The 17046-nt window shown below is 47.8% G+C and overlaps 1 protein-coding gene across 3 annotated transcripts in view; it reads left to right on the top strand.

Moving 5' to 3' along the window:
- Positions 1-17046, top strand: part of SLC9A3 (solute carrier family 9 member A3) — a 714882-nt gene that overhangs the window by 601780 nt on the left and 96056 nt on the right. For all 3 annotated transcript variants that reach the window (XM_040353440.1, XM_040353441.1, XM_040353442.1), the window contains exon 12: positions 15356-15485. In XM_040353440.1, the coding sequence (XP_040209374.1) occupies positions 15356-15485 (130 nt within the window). The remainder of the gene's footprint in view (positions 1-15355; positions 15486-17046) is intronic.

The following is a 17046-nucleotide window of genomic DNA, read 5'->3' as shown; positions in this document are numbered from 1 at the left end:
AAGCTTTAGATTCTATTTCTTAAAATCTTCTTGGCAGGTCTCCACGTACGTAAACGTCTACGATTTTTCTCCATAACCAGAAAAGTCCTCAATGGATTTTGCATGATATCTTGAAACCTTCTGTCCAAAATAGCTTGTTAGCCTCGTGTAAGTTTTTTTTTCTTCTGCTCGTAAGCTACAAGCATACTGACAGGTGAGAAAACAAAACAGCGTAAAAACTCACCCTGTGTTTTAGAGCCTTCTCTCGTCTGATGGAACACAAACGCCTTTCCGTTTCTCTAGGTTCTTTGGTCGTATTTTTCTTCAAGACTTGAAAGAACATCTTTGACTTCATTTCTTCATTTCCCCCTTGTCAAGGCTTTAGGAAAAAAATGACCAGTCTGGCTGGCGCGACAAATGTTAAATGCCGGGGGGCAGGGGGGAAGAGGTGACAGAGATAGAACAGAGGACATAGTGGACATATGCCTCTAACATGTGTCATGTGTCAAAAACCTCTCCCTTCTCCAGGCGTTCTCTTGGTTCCAAAATATTCAGACATAAATTCCTTCATTATACGATGTTTTATTCTTCCAACGATATGACAGCAAACAGTTTATGCTTACATTGTTACGTTGTTACAGACATCATGGCAGGTAGGCATCACAAAGTTACAGAAGGAGGAAATAGATGTTACATCTTCTCTGCTGGAAAGAGCCCCTTATGATCTTTCTCCTGGGTGAGGGTCCCTTCCCTCCTAGCAGGTTGGGTTCCAACTTCCATCTCATCAGCAGAGTCCGATGACCCTGAGACCCCCGTGGGTCAGATGACCCTGAGGTTTCCTAGCTTGCTATGCTTACCACGTGTACATTTATACAGGTTTAACAGCTAACTAAGCACAATTAAAATGAAAAAATAAAAAATAAATCTGCGCTATCAAAGTAATTGAGCAGCTACAAACAATCCAGTGAAAAAAAGGAAAGCAATACAAACAGAAAAAACAAAAATGCAGCGCTGAAAAAATGTGAATAAACAATAATGTCTATATGGAACACATATATGTGTAAACGTATAAGTCCATAAATGAGTGGAAGAAATCTTGGCTTGAAGAATGTCGATCAGTGTGTGAAAAACACTGTGGACATATATTTCAATTTCATTAATTAAAAATATAATAATAAAAAAAGTCCACCAAAATAAACGTGAAAGTGAAGGTGAGATGATCAATCAATAACAGTGACATGACACCCACGGTGATCCAGAGTGAACTGAAATATAAGTGATAACGCCCGCCACCATTGGAGGCTTACCGGATGCGATGGACCCAAATGAGCTTATGCCCAAAGGATCAATAAAGCTTAAAATCGGTTGAATATGGAGATAAACCGAACCACACCAAAACGTTCAACCAGCAAACAACGATGAAGTTTTCACTTAATAGCAGGTGGACAGGGTAACTCCAGTTGGAAGATGGTTCATGGAAGTGGAAAAGCTTGCGCAGAGTATGTGGAGGAAAATGAAAGGCACATAGCGTAACTCCGCAAAAAAAGGGAAGTTTAATACTGGTTAAAAACACTTACAGTTATGTAGGCATTAAAAGACATCAATGTAGGATAGTGCATGGCAGCACTCTACTGCTGCCATGCACTATCCTACATTGATGTATTTTAATGCCTACATAACTGTAAGTGTTTTTAACCAGTATTAAACTTCCCTTTTTTTGCGGAGTTACGCTATGTGCCTTTCATTTTCCTCCACATACTCTGCGCAAGCTTTTCCACTTCCATGAACCATCTTCCAACTGGAGTTACCCTGTCCACCTGCTATTAAGTGAAAACTTCATCATTGTTTGCTGGTTGAACGTTTTGGTGTGGTTCGGTTTATCTCCATATTCAACCGATTTTAAGCTTTATTGATCCTTTGGGCATAAGCTCATTTGGGTCCATCGCATCCGGTAAGCCTCCAATGGTGGCGGGCGTTATCACTTATATTTCAGTTCACTCTGGATCACCGTGGGTGTCGTGTCACTGTTATTGATTGATCATCTCACCTTCACTTTCACGTTTATTTTGGTGGACTTTTTTTATTATTATATTTTTAATTAATGAAATTGAAATATATGTCCACAGTGTTTTTCACACACTGATCGACATTCTTCAAGCCAAGATTTCTTCCACTCATTTATGGACTTATACGTTTACACATATATGTGTTCCATATAGACATTATTGTTTATTCACATTTTTTCAGCGCTGCATTTTTGTTTTTTCTAACTAAGCACAATTGGCTCGTTTCCAAACAAGGTCGCGATGAGCTTTAACGCCCACTATGTATATTTAAGTAACATCTCCTCCCCTATCCTTGACATAGGACTTTTAAGAATAGATATGGCCTACAACAGATGTAACTGACCTTGTTTGCCCTCAAAGCTACCATGTCTAAACCAAAATGATTCAGAGACCTTTAAAACATAATATCAATACATTTAAAATCTAACAGTACACCCCAAATTATTAGGGATCTTGGACTTTGGGGTCCATTTACTAAAGGCAAATCCACTTTGCACTACAAGTGCAAAGCAAGGAAGAAAACAAAACAACTTTGCTTCTACAGGATTGGATGTTAAAACCATCAGTGCTTCCTCTCTGATTTTCAGCAACTATGCTTGTACTGCAGAGTGGCTTTGCCTTTACTAAACCCCAAACTAAATAATCATTTGGGGCAGGGATCCTCAAACTACGGCCCTCCAGCTGTTGTAGAACTACACATCCCATGATGCCTTGTAATGCACTGACATTCACAGACATGACTAGGCATGATGGGAATTGTAGTTCCTGAACAACTCGAGGGCCGTAGTTTGAAAACCCATGATTTGGGGTGTACACAGCAGTGCTGGAGTGCAATTTGCTTAATGGGGACACTAGTTAGATTGACCTGTGTCCCCAAGAAAAGACACTGGTAGGGTTTTAACCTCACTTCCTGTTCAGCTGTGTGACAGGAAGTGAAGCCAATTTTAAGAAAAGGGACACAAAGCTCAACACCAAAAAAAAAAACACAAGCAGGGGTTCTAACACTCACTTGGCTTCCCTCAAACACCCACAATTAGAATAGGATTGCCTTGCGCTAGATTTAAGCACAGTGCTGTAAATCAGCACTTCAAGCCTGTCCACCAATAGCAACCCCCCCCCCCCCCAGGCCATGTTTGCAGGTTTTTCTTCATCTTGCACATGTGCTTTAAAAGACAGTCTGGACAGCAATTCTTAAGAGAAATCCACAAAACATGTCCTGTCGGGGGTACTTGAGGGCTGAGGACCACTACAGTTAAAAGAAAATACTTACCAGTTTTTGTCTTTAAAGTCATGGGGAATAAACATGGCAAACATTTCATGATTACACACCAGGAAAGAAGCTTAGACAAAAATCACACCTAATTTGTTAGGCCCTAACCTAGTTCAGCTGCAGCTGTCAAAATATGTTGCATGAAAAAGTAACAAAAAACAAACTTCAAAATTTTTAAGTAATTTTTATTGGTCAACAAAACAAGGAAAGAAAAAAAACAAACAAACACACACAAACAAAAATACATTTCAAAACTCAAAATAAACAGATTTAAAGTCGCAACATCTTCACAATTTTTTCATAAAATAAGGCAGCAGAGACAAATACATCAAAGTGAACATCATTTAAAAATAAACAAAAACCATTGGCAAAATAAAAACCCATGCAACAAACCACATTTGTGTTCCACAACAGCATTTCTGCCTGCCCCTATGAGGGCAGCTGAGGACTGATCGATGCACGGTTTTTATAACATGTGCTAGTAATGAAGCAATTGAAATCACATGAACAAATTGCAGTCTCTACTGTGGGTGAGCTTACACCTGGTTAATTAACCCAACCCACGCTCTCTGACCATCCAAGAGATTTTCACCTTTTAAAAAGAAAGGATTTTGTCTAAGTGTTTGAGCATGCTCAGTTCATCACACATGTAGGAACCAAGCTGCAATGGCATGAGTTTTTTTTTTTTTTTTCCCTGATCTCATGCTTTCCAGCCTGGCCTGGTCATTGACCAGCAATATGGTCCAGGGCTCAAGTGGTTAAAAATTAACAAAACACAAAAGTTAGCCCAATTTTTGGGGATAATGTGAAAGATGATGTTAGACCGAGTAAATAGATACCTTACATGTCACGCTTTACTATTGGAAACACTCCTGCAATGGGGCCAAAATTAATTCCGTGAATATCCCCATAGACGACCTTTTTCTTTTTTTTCCAGGTTACCAGTTTATAGTTACAAAGAAGGTCTAGTGGTAAAAGTATTGCTCTCGCTCTAACGCACGCGTCAATACCTCACATGTATGGTTTGAACGATGTTTATATATGTGGGCGGGACTTGCGTAAGTCCCGCCCACATATGTAAAAAAAAATTACTTTTTGCTATAATAAATATCCCCAAAAATATATATTCTAAAAAAGAAAAAAACCCTCAGTTTAGGCCGATACGTATTCTACATCTTTTTGGTTCCAAAAAATCGCAAATAGCGTTTAGTGTTTGGTTTTGGCAAAAGTTATAGCGTCTACAAAATATTTTTTGTTTTTGTTTTAACTAGTTATTGCGGCGATCAGCGATTTTTATCGGTACTGCGACATTATGGCGGACACATCGAACACTTTTTTGGAACCATTGGCATTTTTCTAGCGATCAGTGCTGTAAAAATGCATTGCTTACTCTAAAAATGCCACTGGCAGTGAAGGGGTTAACACTAGGTGCGAGGGAGGGGTTAAATATGTTCCCTGGGTGTGTTCTAACTGTAGGGGGGGTGGGACTGACATGTGTAAATGACAGATCGCTGTTCATGAAGAGGAACTCCAGACCCCCCCAAAAAAAATAAGGTGGGTTCCCTCCAGGTGCATACCAGGCTCTTAGGCTTGGTCTGGAACATAAGGGGTTAAACCCGCGCAAAAAAAAAACAGCGTGGGGTCCCCCCCAAGATCCAAACCAAGCCCTTATCCCAGGCACGCAGTCTGGTCAGACAGGAATGGGGGTGGGGACGAGCGAGCGCCCCCCTCCCTCCTGAGCCATACCAGACCACATGCCCTCAACATGGGGGAGTGTGTGCTGTGGGGGAGGGGGGCACTGCCCCCCCCCACCCCAAAGCACTCTTGTCCCCATGTCGATAGGGACAAGAGCCTCTTCCCGACAACCCTGGCCGTTGGTTGTCGGGGTATGCGGGCAGAGGGCTTTTTCAGAATCTGAGAGGCCCCTTTAATAAAGGAGTCTCCAGATTCCGGCCCCCCACCCTATGTGAATGAGTATGGGGTACATTGTACCCCTACCCATTCACCTGGGGAAAAAAATGGAAAAAAATAATACACCACACACATTTAAAAATTAATTTATTAGTCAGCCGGGGGTCTTCTGCCGGGGCCCCCCACCACCACCCCATTAGGCCCCGGGCTTCGCCATCTTCTGCCGGAACCCCCTTCACCAGTGAGGCTCCTGCCTTTGGGGGAGGGTCCCGGGCTACTACGACGGTTTCTGCGGGGGGGGGGGTGCACTGGCATCCCACCCCCGTCTTCAGCGACGTAATTCACCGGGACCCCCTTCACCAGTGAGGCTCCTGCCTTTGGGGGAGGGTCCCGGGCTTCCACGACGGTTTCTGCGGGGGGGGTGCACTGGCACCCCACCCCCGTCTTCAGCGACGTAATTCACCGGGACCCCCTTCACCAGTGAGGCTCCTGCCTTTGGGGGAGGGTCCCGGGCTTCCACAACGGTTTCTGCGGGGGGGGGGGTGCACTGGCACCCCACCCCCGTCTTCAGCGACGTAATTCACCGGGCTTGTACGGTGTCTTCCGCCGGGGGGCGACACCCGCGGGCTTCTGCGATGCCTTCCGCTTCTGCCTGTCTCCTCCGCGGAGCACAGGGCTTGTCTCCGCTGTCTTCTCCCTTCTCTTCCATTCGATGTTGACACGACGAGGTCCGGCGCTGGAATGCCGTCTGAGCAGTGGGCATGGACTTATATAGGGCAATGCCACCATGTGACCTCAACCCATGTGACATCACATTCCCATCATGCCCAGGGAATGTGATGTCACATGGGTTGAGGTCACATGGTGGCATTACCCTATATAAGTCCATGCCCGCCGCTGACACGGCATGTCAGCGCGGAACCTCGTCGTGTCAACATCCAATGGAAGAGAAGGAAGAAGACAGCGGAGACAAGCCCTGGGCTCCCGGAGGAGACAGGCAGAAGAAGGAAGAGAGAAGAAAGAAGACGGAAGAAAGCCCTGGCTCCGCGGGGGAGCCAGGCAGAAGAGGGAGCAGAGAAGACAGAAGAGAAAAGACCTGGGAGTTGGCGCACCCCCGGCAGAAGACCAGGAAGACCGGAACCCTGGCGGAAGGCACCGGAAAGACCGGGGGATAGGCGCCATCCCCCGGCAGAAGACCCCGAAGTCCGGATGCCCCTCCCTAATGAAAAAGAGCTTAAATGGGGTGGGGGCATCCGGCGGAAGGCTCCGGAGAGGACCGAGGGATGGCGCCCTCCCCCGGCAGAAATCACCGAAGCCCAGGGTCCCGGCGGAAGATCGGGAGAGAAGAAACCCCCCCTTGTAAGAGAGCTAAAGAAGAAAGGGGGGGGCTCCGGAGCAGATTAATAAAATATTTTATTCTGTGTGGTGTTTTATTTTACTTTACATTTCCCCCAGGTGAATGGGTAGAGGTACGATGTACCCCATACTCATTCACATAGGGTGGGGGGCCGGCATCTGGGGGCCCCCTTATTAAAGGGAGCTCGCAGATTCCGATTAGCCCCGCCCGCATACCCCGACAACCAATGGCAAGGGTTGTTGGGAAGAGGCTCTTGTCCCTATCGACATGGGGGCAAGAGTGCTGTGGGGTGGGGGGGCAGTGCCCCCCTCCCCCACAGCACACACTCCCCCATGTTGAGGGCATGCGGTCTGGTACGGCTCAGGAGGGGGGGGGGCGCTCGCTCGTCCCCGCCCCATTCCTGTCCGGGCCAGACTGCATGCTTGGGATGAGGGCTTGGTTTGGATCTGGGGGGACCCCCACGCCGAATCGGCGCGGGTTTAACCCCTCACGTTCCGGACCAAGCCTAAGAGCCTAATGTAGCCCTGGAGGGGGACCCGCGCCGATTTCAAGTTTGAAATTTGGCGCCGAGTTCCCCTTCAGGGCTGAAAACAGCTCGGAGATTCCCGTGCGCCGCGTCACGCAGCGCATTCACGGGTACGCCGCTTGGTATTTACCAAGATTTTCACGGCGTACTGACAAGGCGCACGGGAATCCCTGACTTTTCTCTCTGCGCATGCCCAGTATGCAAATTAACCTCCCGAGGTTCAGGCGCACTGTGTAAGCGTACGGGGATCTGTTTTCAAAAAACACTTTCCCTTTCAATTCGGCCCGCCAAACACTTCAAAACACATGTCACTTCACTTCCCCTGCATCCCCCCACCTCCCCCCCTAATAAACTCCCGTCCGAACCCCCGCAATTTACATTTCAATGTGCCGTGCGCCAGGTCTGTACTGGTGCACAATGCACCCTCTCCTGGGCGCACGGAGCACATTAGTAACTAGGGAAATACACTGCACTAGCAGCGTATTTCTTTAGTAAATGGCCAAACGGCTGCTACTCCTGCTTTTACTCCATGAGTCATGGAGTAAAGGCTTGGTAAATCAGCCCCAATGCGTCAGCAATAACATTTTCCACCCCAGGGATATGCACTGCATGAATAAAAACATTCAATTGCAAGCATCTAAGTACCAAATGTTGCAGAAATCGCACCACCGGCGGCGACGATGCTGATACCCGATTAATCGCCTGCACCACCCCCAGATTGTCGCAATGAAACCTCACCTTCTTGTCCCTGAAATCCTCCCCCCACAGTTCCACTGCCAGCACTACTGGAAACAATTCCAGCAGCACCAAGTTCCTTGTCAATCCCGCCGCCACCCAGCTCGCCGGCCACGGGCCCGCACACCACCTGCCCCTAAAGAAGGCCCCAAAGCCCGAGGAACCTGCCGCGTCGGTGTAGAGTTCCAAGTCAAAATTGCTAACCGGGCCGGACATCCACAACGCCCTACCATTAAAGGATTCCAAGAAGGAGTGCCAAACCCGCAAGTCTTCCCTGTGTACTGTTTGTAAGGTAACGAAGTGGTTCGGGGACTCCACCCCCGACGTGCTAGCCGACAGCCGTCGGCAAAAAACCCGTCCCATCGGCAAGATGCGGCACGCAAAGTTCAGCTTGCCCAGTAAGGACTGAAGCTCCCTTAGCCGAACCTTGCGTACCCCCAACATGCCTCTAACTTCCATCTTGAGCGCCAACACTTTGTCCTCCGGCAGCCGACATTCCATGGCCTCGGAATCCAACGTGATCCCCAAAAACGTCATCACCGCGCGCGGACCTTCCGTTTTTTCAGGGGCTAAGGGAACCCCAAAATAGTCAGCCATATGCTCCAGCGTGGCCAAAAGTGTCGCGGCCACTCTGGAGGAAGCCGGCCCTATACACAGAAAGTCATCCAAATAATGGATAACTGAATTGAGGCCCGAAACATCCCTCACCACCCACTCCAAAAAGGAGCTAAACGTCTCGAAAAACGCACAGAAGATGGAACACCCCATGGGAAGGCACCGGTCTACATAAAACTGCCCCTCCCAGTGACACCCCAACAAACGGAAGCTGTCCGGGTGTACCGGCAGCAAACGAAACGCCGCCTCGATATCCGATTTCGCCATCAACGCCCCCTGCCCATACCGGCGAACCCAGTGAACCGCTGCATCAAATGACGTGTAACTGACCGCGCAAGCCTCCGGATCAATGGCGTCATTGACCGACCCCCCCTTCGGAAACGAGAGGTGGTGTATCAACCTAAACTTGTTGGGCTCCTTTTTGGGCACCACCCCCAATGGAGAGACTACCAAATCCCCCCCCCATGGAGCTACCCGAAATGGACCGGCCATGCGCCCCAGCGCCACCTCCTTTCGCAGTTTCTCCGAAACCACTTCGGGATGAAGCAACGCCGATCTCAAATTGCGCGGCACTGGAGGGACCGTCTCCATCTTACACGGAATAAGGAACCCCACGGAAAAACCCCTCTCCAGAACGGTCGCTGCCCCCCTGTCCGGATACCTACCGAGAAACGGCCACATCCTTTCCACCCTCACCGGCGTCTCCCCCCTTGTTTGCAGGCTCCCCTCCACGGCCCTTGGCTTGCTTGAAGCACTTGGAAAGTGGGTGGGAGACTCCGCAACCTGAGCATTCATGCTTGAACCGACAGTTGCCCCCAAACTTACAGGTGCCAGAGTTGAACTGCCAGCACACCCCTTTTGCCCGACTGGCCGGTTGCCCCTGGGTAGAGGGACCACCGGCCCCTCCCTGAAAAAACTGTCCCGGGGCCCTGGCCGCCGTCATCAAGCACAACCACAGGTTCATGTCCTTTTGATTCCAGCGCAGGTCCGGGCGCATGGCCATCCTCTGACGAAACTGTTCGTCATAGCGTAGCCACGCCGATCCCCCATAGACCCTCTGAGCTTCCCCGATTGCATTTTGGTAGATGAATAAACCCGAACAGCACTCTGGCTTTTTCTCACCCACCACACATGCCAAGATACTAAAGGCCTGCAACCAATTTGCGAAAGTGCGGGGTATCAACCGATACCGACGCCTCTCCTCCTCCTCCTTTTTAGACTCATCAGGCTTCCCCCTATCCAGATTAAATTTTTCTAGCGGGAGGAGAGAATAAATTTCCACATACTCACCTTTCCATATTTTTTCCCTGACCTCCGCCTTGAGGTGGGTCCCTAACGAAGCCTCGTAACATATGTAAACCTCGCACTTAGCTGCGTCTGCTAGACGTATAATCTCTTGTTTTGCTGCTGCATCCCCCGCCCCCTTTCCCTCCCCGGACACTCCTGCTGACGCCGCACTTGCCGGGGCCACAGCGGGGGCCACCACCGGCGGGAGCAGGCTTGCCACCACCGGCGGAGCCGCAGAAGCCACCACCGCGCTAGGCCCTGCCCCGGCGGGATCCACCCAAGCGGCCGCCGGCCCCGGAACCCCCCCCTGTGCCTTCAAACTCACCCACCAGTGCCTTTTTGCCCGCCAAGAACCCCGCAAACCCCCCCAACCCCGAGTCCACCCCCCCTAAACCCGTGCCAGGAGGGGAACCCCCCGCCGCCCCCGCTACCACAGGCACCCCTTGTCCCAACATACCCAACCCCGCATTCAAGATAGCAGGAGAAGCTGACTTACCATGCTGCCTAGGGGTCGGACCACTAGCCGTTCACGGATTTCTCCGACGCTTTCCGCGGGCCGGGGGGGGGCGCCCCCAGCCCCGACGCCTCGAACACCGCTGTCACCCGCAATCGCTCCATCCGTCTCCACATGAGCCGTGCTGCCGGCAGCGGAGGATGAATGCCCAGCAGCAGTGCTCCGCTGCCTCCCCCGCTGAGGCCCCGCACCCCGCGCTGCAACGCGGGGGGAGGAGCCCGCCGATTCCGACTCCATGCGCCGTGCGGGATTAGGGGCCGCCCCAGGGCTGGTGGAGCAGCCTCCTGCCGAGCCCCGTCCTCGAATGGGATTCCTCCCGGTCCCCCCCCCCTGCCTGTCACTGCCGCGCGCTTTGCGGGGGGGCCCGGAGGGGCCTGCACATGGGGACTCCCCGTGGAACGCTGGGCTCTGGGAGATGAATCCGGGGAGAAGCGCTCCGGGGGCCGCGACCGTCCCGGATCCCGCCCCCCCTCGGTACTTGCCGTGGCTGTCCCCCCCAGAATGGGCCGCAGCTGGTCCTGGAGCCAATCCGGGCCGTGGATCGCCGCTTCTGCCTGCAGCTGGGCCCAAATAGTAGCCAGATCAGCCATGGTGTCTCTATCTGAAACTTTCCTGCGCGTTCTGCTTGCTCTGGGGGCCGGGACTTACCCTTTTATCACCTCCTTTCTCCGCCCCCCCCGCCCCCCCGAGAGCCAATGGTTAATTTGCCCTGTTAACTGTGTCATGTGTGCCCTCCACCAAGTCCCCTTGGTCCTAGCTCCGGGCTGTCTTTCTTGGGCACACTGAAGCCTTCTTCACTAATGCAGTGGAAATGTTTTTATGGAATTAAGTTAATTTTCATGACAAAGAGGGACTTTGCAATTAACTGCAATTCATCTGATCACTCTTCATATCATTCTCGAGTATATGCAAATTGGCATCATAAGAATTAAGGCAGCAGACTTTGTGAAAATTAATATTTGTGTCATTCCCAAAACTTCTGGTCACAGCTGTACTTGTGTTAAAAGTATCCAGTTTTCTTTGCATTGCTTACTTTGTGTGAGATAGCTGGTGATCTTGACAGTCCTGCTTTCCTATTTCATACTGACCACACTAGGCATGAGTACATCCATCCTAGCGTAGTAAGTGTTCTGGCTATGCTGAGAGCACAGCCTACTTGTCCTCCAATGGCCAATACTTGTGCTGACATGCCCCCCTTGCACAGCCATTCACTGGGAAGATCAGTGTACTGCTGTTTCTCCAAAGTGTCCATGTCCTCAAGAGTGCTTCATTAATCAAAGTTCTACAACAATTGACAATGCCCCAAACTGTTCCACAACAGAAGATGCTCCATTTAGCTGTTTATAAAATATGAACATCGGCGCACCTTTTCCCCTCTCTCCACCTGGCTCCTGTTTTTTTTCCAACACGTGAGTGCACTGGTGCCACAGATTCTCAGGGTTCTCAGGGTAGCTCATAAGGACAAAAGAAACTTCAAAGTGTATACCATCATTTTATTTCATCATGTGTAAAAAAAACTGCACTTTTAATGTATCCTTCTTACAAAGCAGTATATATGATGAGCTGGAGAAGGCTCCTTTAAAAGAAAATACTGAGCTTTTAAGCTTCTGAGCCCCTGTACACTCTACTAGGCTGTGCCTCCCTCTGCACAGTCTATGGTTGTAGAACTTTAACTAATTGAGGTGAAGCACAAGGACACTTTATATATTAGAAAAGCTTGATATTTATGGAATAGCTTTATCTATTTTTTTTTCTGTAATAATTTAGTATGATTTTGATTGGTTGGATACACAAGTATAAAATAGGTGGTAACTTAAGCACAATTAGATAGATAGATCTATCTATCTTTTGTATGAATCATTTCAATTTATATTGTATGTATTGGTTGTGGTCTTGGTAACACTGCACTATTTTTATTGATACATAGTCATACATATCAACTTTAGAAATTGAGAATGAGGGACACTTCAGGGAGACAGCGGTGAAAGTGGGCGTGGCCAGACTTACCAGTGGTAGGGGCTTAAGGAGCGCTGTTAACTCCTTGCCGACCAGCCGCCGCAGTTTTACTGCTGTAGAATGGCACGGCTGGGCAAAGCGACGTTACTTTACGTCGCTTCACCTTTTTGGCCACTAGGGGTGCTTGTGACAGAGCGAGAAACGGAAACTGTGTGTGTAAACGCACAGATCCCGATTCTTTCAGGGGAGAGGAGACTGATCGTGTGTTTATACAGTTAGTCCCATCCCCCTACAGTTAGAACACAGTTAAGCCCTTGATCGCCCCCTAGTGTTAGCCTCTTCCCTGCCAGTGACATTTATACAGTAATCGGTGCATTTTTTTGTAGCACTAATCACTGTATAAATGTCAATGGTCCCAAAAACGTGTCAAGTGTCCGCCGCAATATCACAGTCCTGATAAAAATCACAGATCGCTACCATTACTAGTAAAAAATAATAATAATAATAAAAATGGCATAAATCTATCCCCTATTTTTTAGACGCTTGCAATTTTCTTTTTTTTTATACCAAAAATATGTAGAAAAATACACGTCGGCATTAACTGAGGAAAAAAAAATAGGTTAATTTAAAAGTTGGGCATATTTATTATAACAAATAGTAACATTTTTTTTTTTTCTGAATTTTACGCAATTTCTTTGTTTATAGCGCAAAAAATAAAAACCACATTTTTGTTTGGGTACAGCGTCGCAGAACCGCGCAATTATCAGTTAAAACGACGCAGTGCCGTATTTAAAAAAATGGCCTGGTCATTGAGCAGCCAAATCTTCCAGGGCTGAAGGGGTTAAACATAATTTGGGCTTCCTTGTACCTCTGAATAATGCTTTGATTGCTGTGCCACAAGACACATAAACACATGTGCTCACCATGTGACATGTGGGGTAAAACTGGAGCTACACTTAATTTGGAAGAGTTTTTCCAGTACTTGAGTGGGTTGTCACTCCACTTGTAGTATGGATATGATAATTATAAATTGCCCGTCAAGATAGTGGCATGTTTAAAGGCCTGTTTCGAAGATTGAGCTACATAAAACTGCTTTTGCATTTCCATAGACTTTAATGGGTAGAAAATGATGTTAACAAAAGCCTGTCTTCACAAAGTGTGAAGGTTTTATGTAATTTTTTTTCAGTAAGGAGAAAATGCTTAAAACGTCATGATCGGGTGTTTGCCAAACATCCAGATTTTCTGTGTGCTTGGCAGGATAGCCCGCTGAGCGCACAGTCAGTAGGTTGTCAAGGACCGTGGCCACGATGAGTCATCAGCTGTCAGTGGGCTTTCCCGCTGACAGCTGAATGGAAAGAAAAAACATTGCTGAATTAGCTAGCACTAGAAACTGTAAAAAAAAAAAAAAACGGCATGGGGACCCCCCAAAATCCATACCAGACCCTTAGGTCTGGTATGGATTTTGAGGGGAACCCTTACACCTAATTTTTTTTAAATGGCGTGGGGCCCCCCTAAAATCCATATCAGACCCTTATTTGAGCATGCAGCCTGACCAGCCAGGAAAAGGGGGGGACAAGCGAGTCCCCCCCCCTCCTGAACCATACCAGGCCACATGGGGGAAAGAGCCTTTTACCCACAACCCTGGGCTGTGGTTGTGGGGGTTTGTGGCCAGGGAGCGCTTATCAGAATCTGAAAACCCAGATCATAGCCCCCCCTAATGTGAATGAGTATGGGGTACATTGTACTCCTTACTAATTCACCAAAAAACTTTTCAAAAATAAATAAAAACACAGTTTTTGACAATTCCTTTATTTAAAAAAAAACAAATGTCCCCCAATGTAGATCTATCGTCAATCACAGTGCCCACTGCACTGCCGGACCCAAAAAAGAAAAAAGCTCTGTCTGCGAGGAATGCTAACTGTCGACTGCCTTCTCTACCATTTTACAGTTCCAAAATAGGTAAGGGGCAGAACCACCTGGTGACATCTGGTGGCACCACCCCTATGTGACATCATCGACCCAGTATGCACCAATTGGTGACGTCACACGGGGCGGTGCCACCAGGTGATGTCCCAGGTGACTCTGCTCCTTACCTATTTAAGAACTGGCAGATGGCGGAGCAGGTAGCAGGTTAGCCTTAGTCACGGGTGGAGCTTTTTTTTTTTGGGGTGTCTGGCGGTTGTTGTGATTGACGATGGATCTACATTGGGGGGACATTTTTATTTTATTTTTAATAAAGGAATTGTCAAAAACTGTATGTGTTTTAATTTATTTTTGACACTTTTTTGGTGAATGGGTAGGGGTATTATGTGCCCCAAACTCATTCCCATAGGGGGGAAGCTGGGATCTAGGGGCCCCCTTGTTAAAGAGGGCTTCCAGATTCCAATCAGCCCCCTGCCCGCAGACCCCCACAGCCCAGGGTTGTCTGGAAGAGGCCCTTCTCCCCATCAACATGGGAACAAGGTGCTTTGCCCCCCCACCCCAAAGCACCCCCCATGTTGAGGGCATGTGACTTGGTATGGTTTATTGGGGGGGCTTGTCCCCCCCCTTTCCTGACCTGCCGGACTGCATGCTCAGATAAGGGTCTGGTATGGATTTTGGGGGGACCCCACACATTTTTTTTGATGTGGGGGGTTCCCCTTAAAATCCACACCAGACCCAAAGGGCCTGGTATGGATTGGGGGGATGGAACTACACTTTTTTTTTTTTTTTAACATGTTTGTATTGCCGGCAATGGCTTGCAGCTGGAAAAATCCTATTTAAATTTCATTTTTTGTCTTTATATATGTCAGTTTTGCTGCAGCAGGTTCTTTACATGGTACAGTTATACCACTTTACAGGCAGGCTATATTTAAAGGATTTTTTTTTTATTGTTTCACTTTGCATTGATGCATGTCCCCCAGGGCAGTACTTAGGCCCCCATACCCTTTTTATGGCCAATAACTTGGTAAGGTTACGCCTTCAAAATGGGGACTTTTGATTTTTCAAGTTTAAGTCCCAAAGACTTTAATAGAGTTTGCAATTTGGGTCCAAACGTTTTACATGTTTGGGAGTTCTGGTGCAAACCGAACTAAGGGGTGTTCGGCCCATCACTAGTCTTATAATTAATAACTAAAAAACAAATCACTCTGCATTTCAGGAGAGAAAATGCCAGCGCAGTCTGCTTAGATATGCAAGCACTGGAGCAACGTAGAAAAAGTGTAAGAGACTTGGAAGACATGTTAAGTCACCACAATCTGCAACAATACTTATATAAACCAAGAAGACAGGTAAGTAACATTCTGTACGTTATTTGATTACATTATTTCATTATTGGAATGGTTACATAAAAAATACATGTCTGTGAAAGCAGAACTTTAGCCAAATATAATAGGATAAAAGAAAAAACAGCTTTTGCTGCAATGTGCACCTTTATCCAGAGCAGGGGTAGGCAAACTTAAAGAGGTGGAGATCTACCTGAACAACAGAGAAGTCAGAGATCACCAAGCCCAGTGTCGCCTCCTCACACCTGATTTAATCCTCAGTTGCTGCCATCATACTAACGTGTTGCAATCGTATGCATTGCAAGGCAATCGTGGGTTAAAATCAGGTGGCGGGGAGGCAACATATATCCTCAACCACTCAGATGGCTTTTCAGAAGAGCAGCAGTGCCTGCTGCACTTGTGAATGAGTCCTTAGTTGCATTCAGCAGCAGCACCCTTAGGATTCATTCACACATAAAGTTTGGGGGTGGTAAAACCCTGCGGTTGAGTCACACATTTACCGCCCCAGTCATTACCCCCTTTAGCTACTAAAGGTGTACACATGTCGCAGCAGGAATTAAACCCCCTGTTTCTTTTGGTGGGTACTACTGTCTGCCAAATACGACCCATTCAAGTAAATGGTTCAGGTGGTGAGAAAGCAACACAATGCTGCCTGCTTTAACCCCTTGTTTGCTGTACTGCACAAGGTCGCAGGGCATTTGCATAGCAGCCTCATTAATTTGAATGGGTCATGCTTGGAAGTTGCTACACCCCCGACCATGACAGGGCATATAACTCCTGCCGCAGCTGTGTTGTACACCCCTGGTCTTTGCAGCTAAAGGGGTGCTGTTGGGGCAGGGGTGGCAAAAACACATCTTAACTATGTGATTTTGCCACCCCCCCCAAACTACAAATGTAAATGAACTCTAATGCGTACACACGCTCAGAAATTCCGACAACAAATGTTCGATGGGAGCTTGTTGTCGGAAATTCTGATCGTGTGTAGGCTCCATCAGACATTTGCTGTCGGAATTTCCGACAACAAAATTTTGAGAGCAAAGTATTAGGTAGGGATTGGCCGGACAGAGGAAATGCTCTAACGCGAACTTTGAACCGTCACATAACATCAGAAGGGGCAGTGCCACTGGGTGACGTAGCCGGATGGCCCCACCCCTTGCCTATATAAGAACTGTCAACGTGCAGAACGGGCGGGCGGCAGGAGGCCTCCCAGGAGGCGGAGCGGTTTAATTTTTTTCTATTTTTTTGGGTCCGGCGGGCGTCATGATTGACGATGGGTAAAGTAGTTATTCCTGCGCTACAGTGGAAACTATGTGTACACAGAGGGTAAAGGTGCGGCAACTATCATATGGGCCAACCACTACCCACAGTGAGACATGGAAATAATCAAGAGATGGTGTTGCGCTTAGGGGTTATGCGGTTAGCATAGAATGGTGTAAGTGGTAAAATGTATAAATAACTAAAATAGTATAATTGATAAATGAATGTGCAAATAGACTGACTGAAAGATAACAATTGCTATAAATGCTAAGATAAGGTGCATTCAAAGGTGAACTGAATGAATGTGCAA

Source organism: Rana temporaria, chromosome 5, assembly GCF_905171775.1.
Source record: "Rana temporaria chromosome 5, aRanTem1.1, whole genome shotgun sequence".
Lineage (NCBI taxonomy): Eukaryota > Metazoa > Chordata > Amphibia > Anura > Ranidae > Rana > Rana temporaria.
Note: the sequence above shows the minus strand (reverse complement) of the source record. Positions and strands in the feature narration are given on the sequence as shown.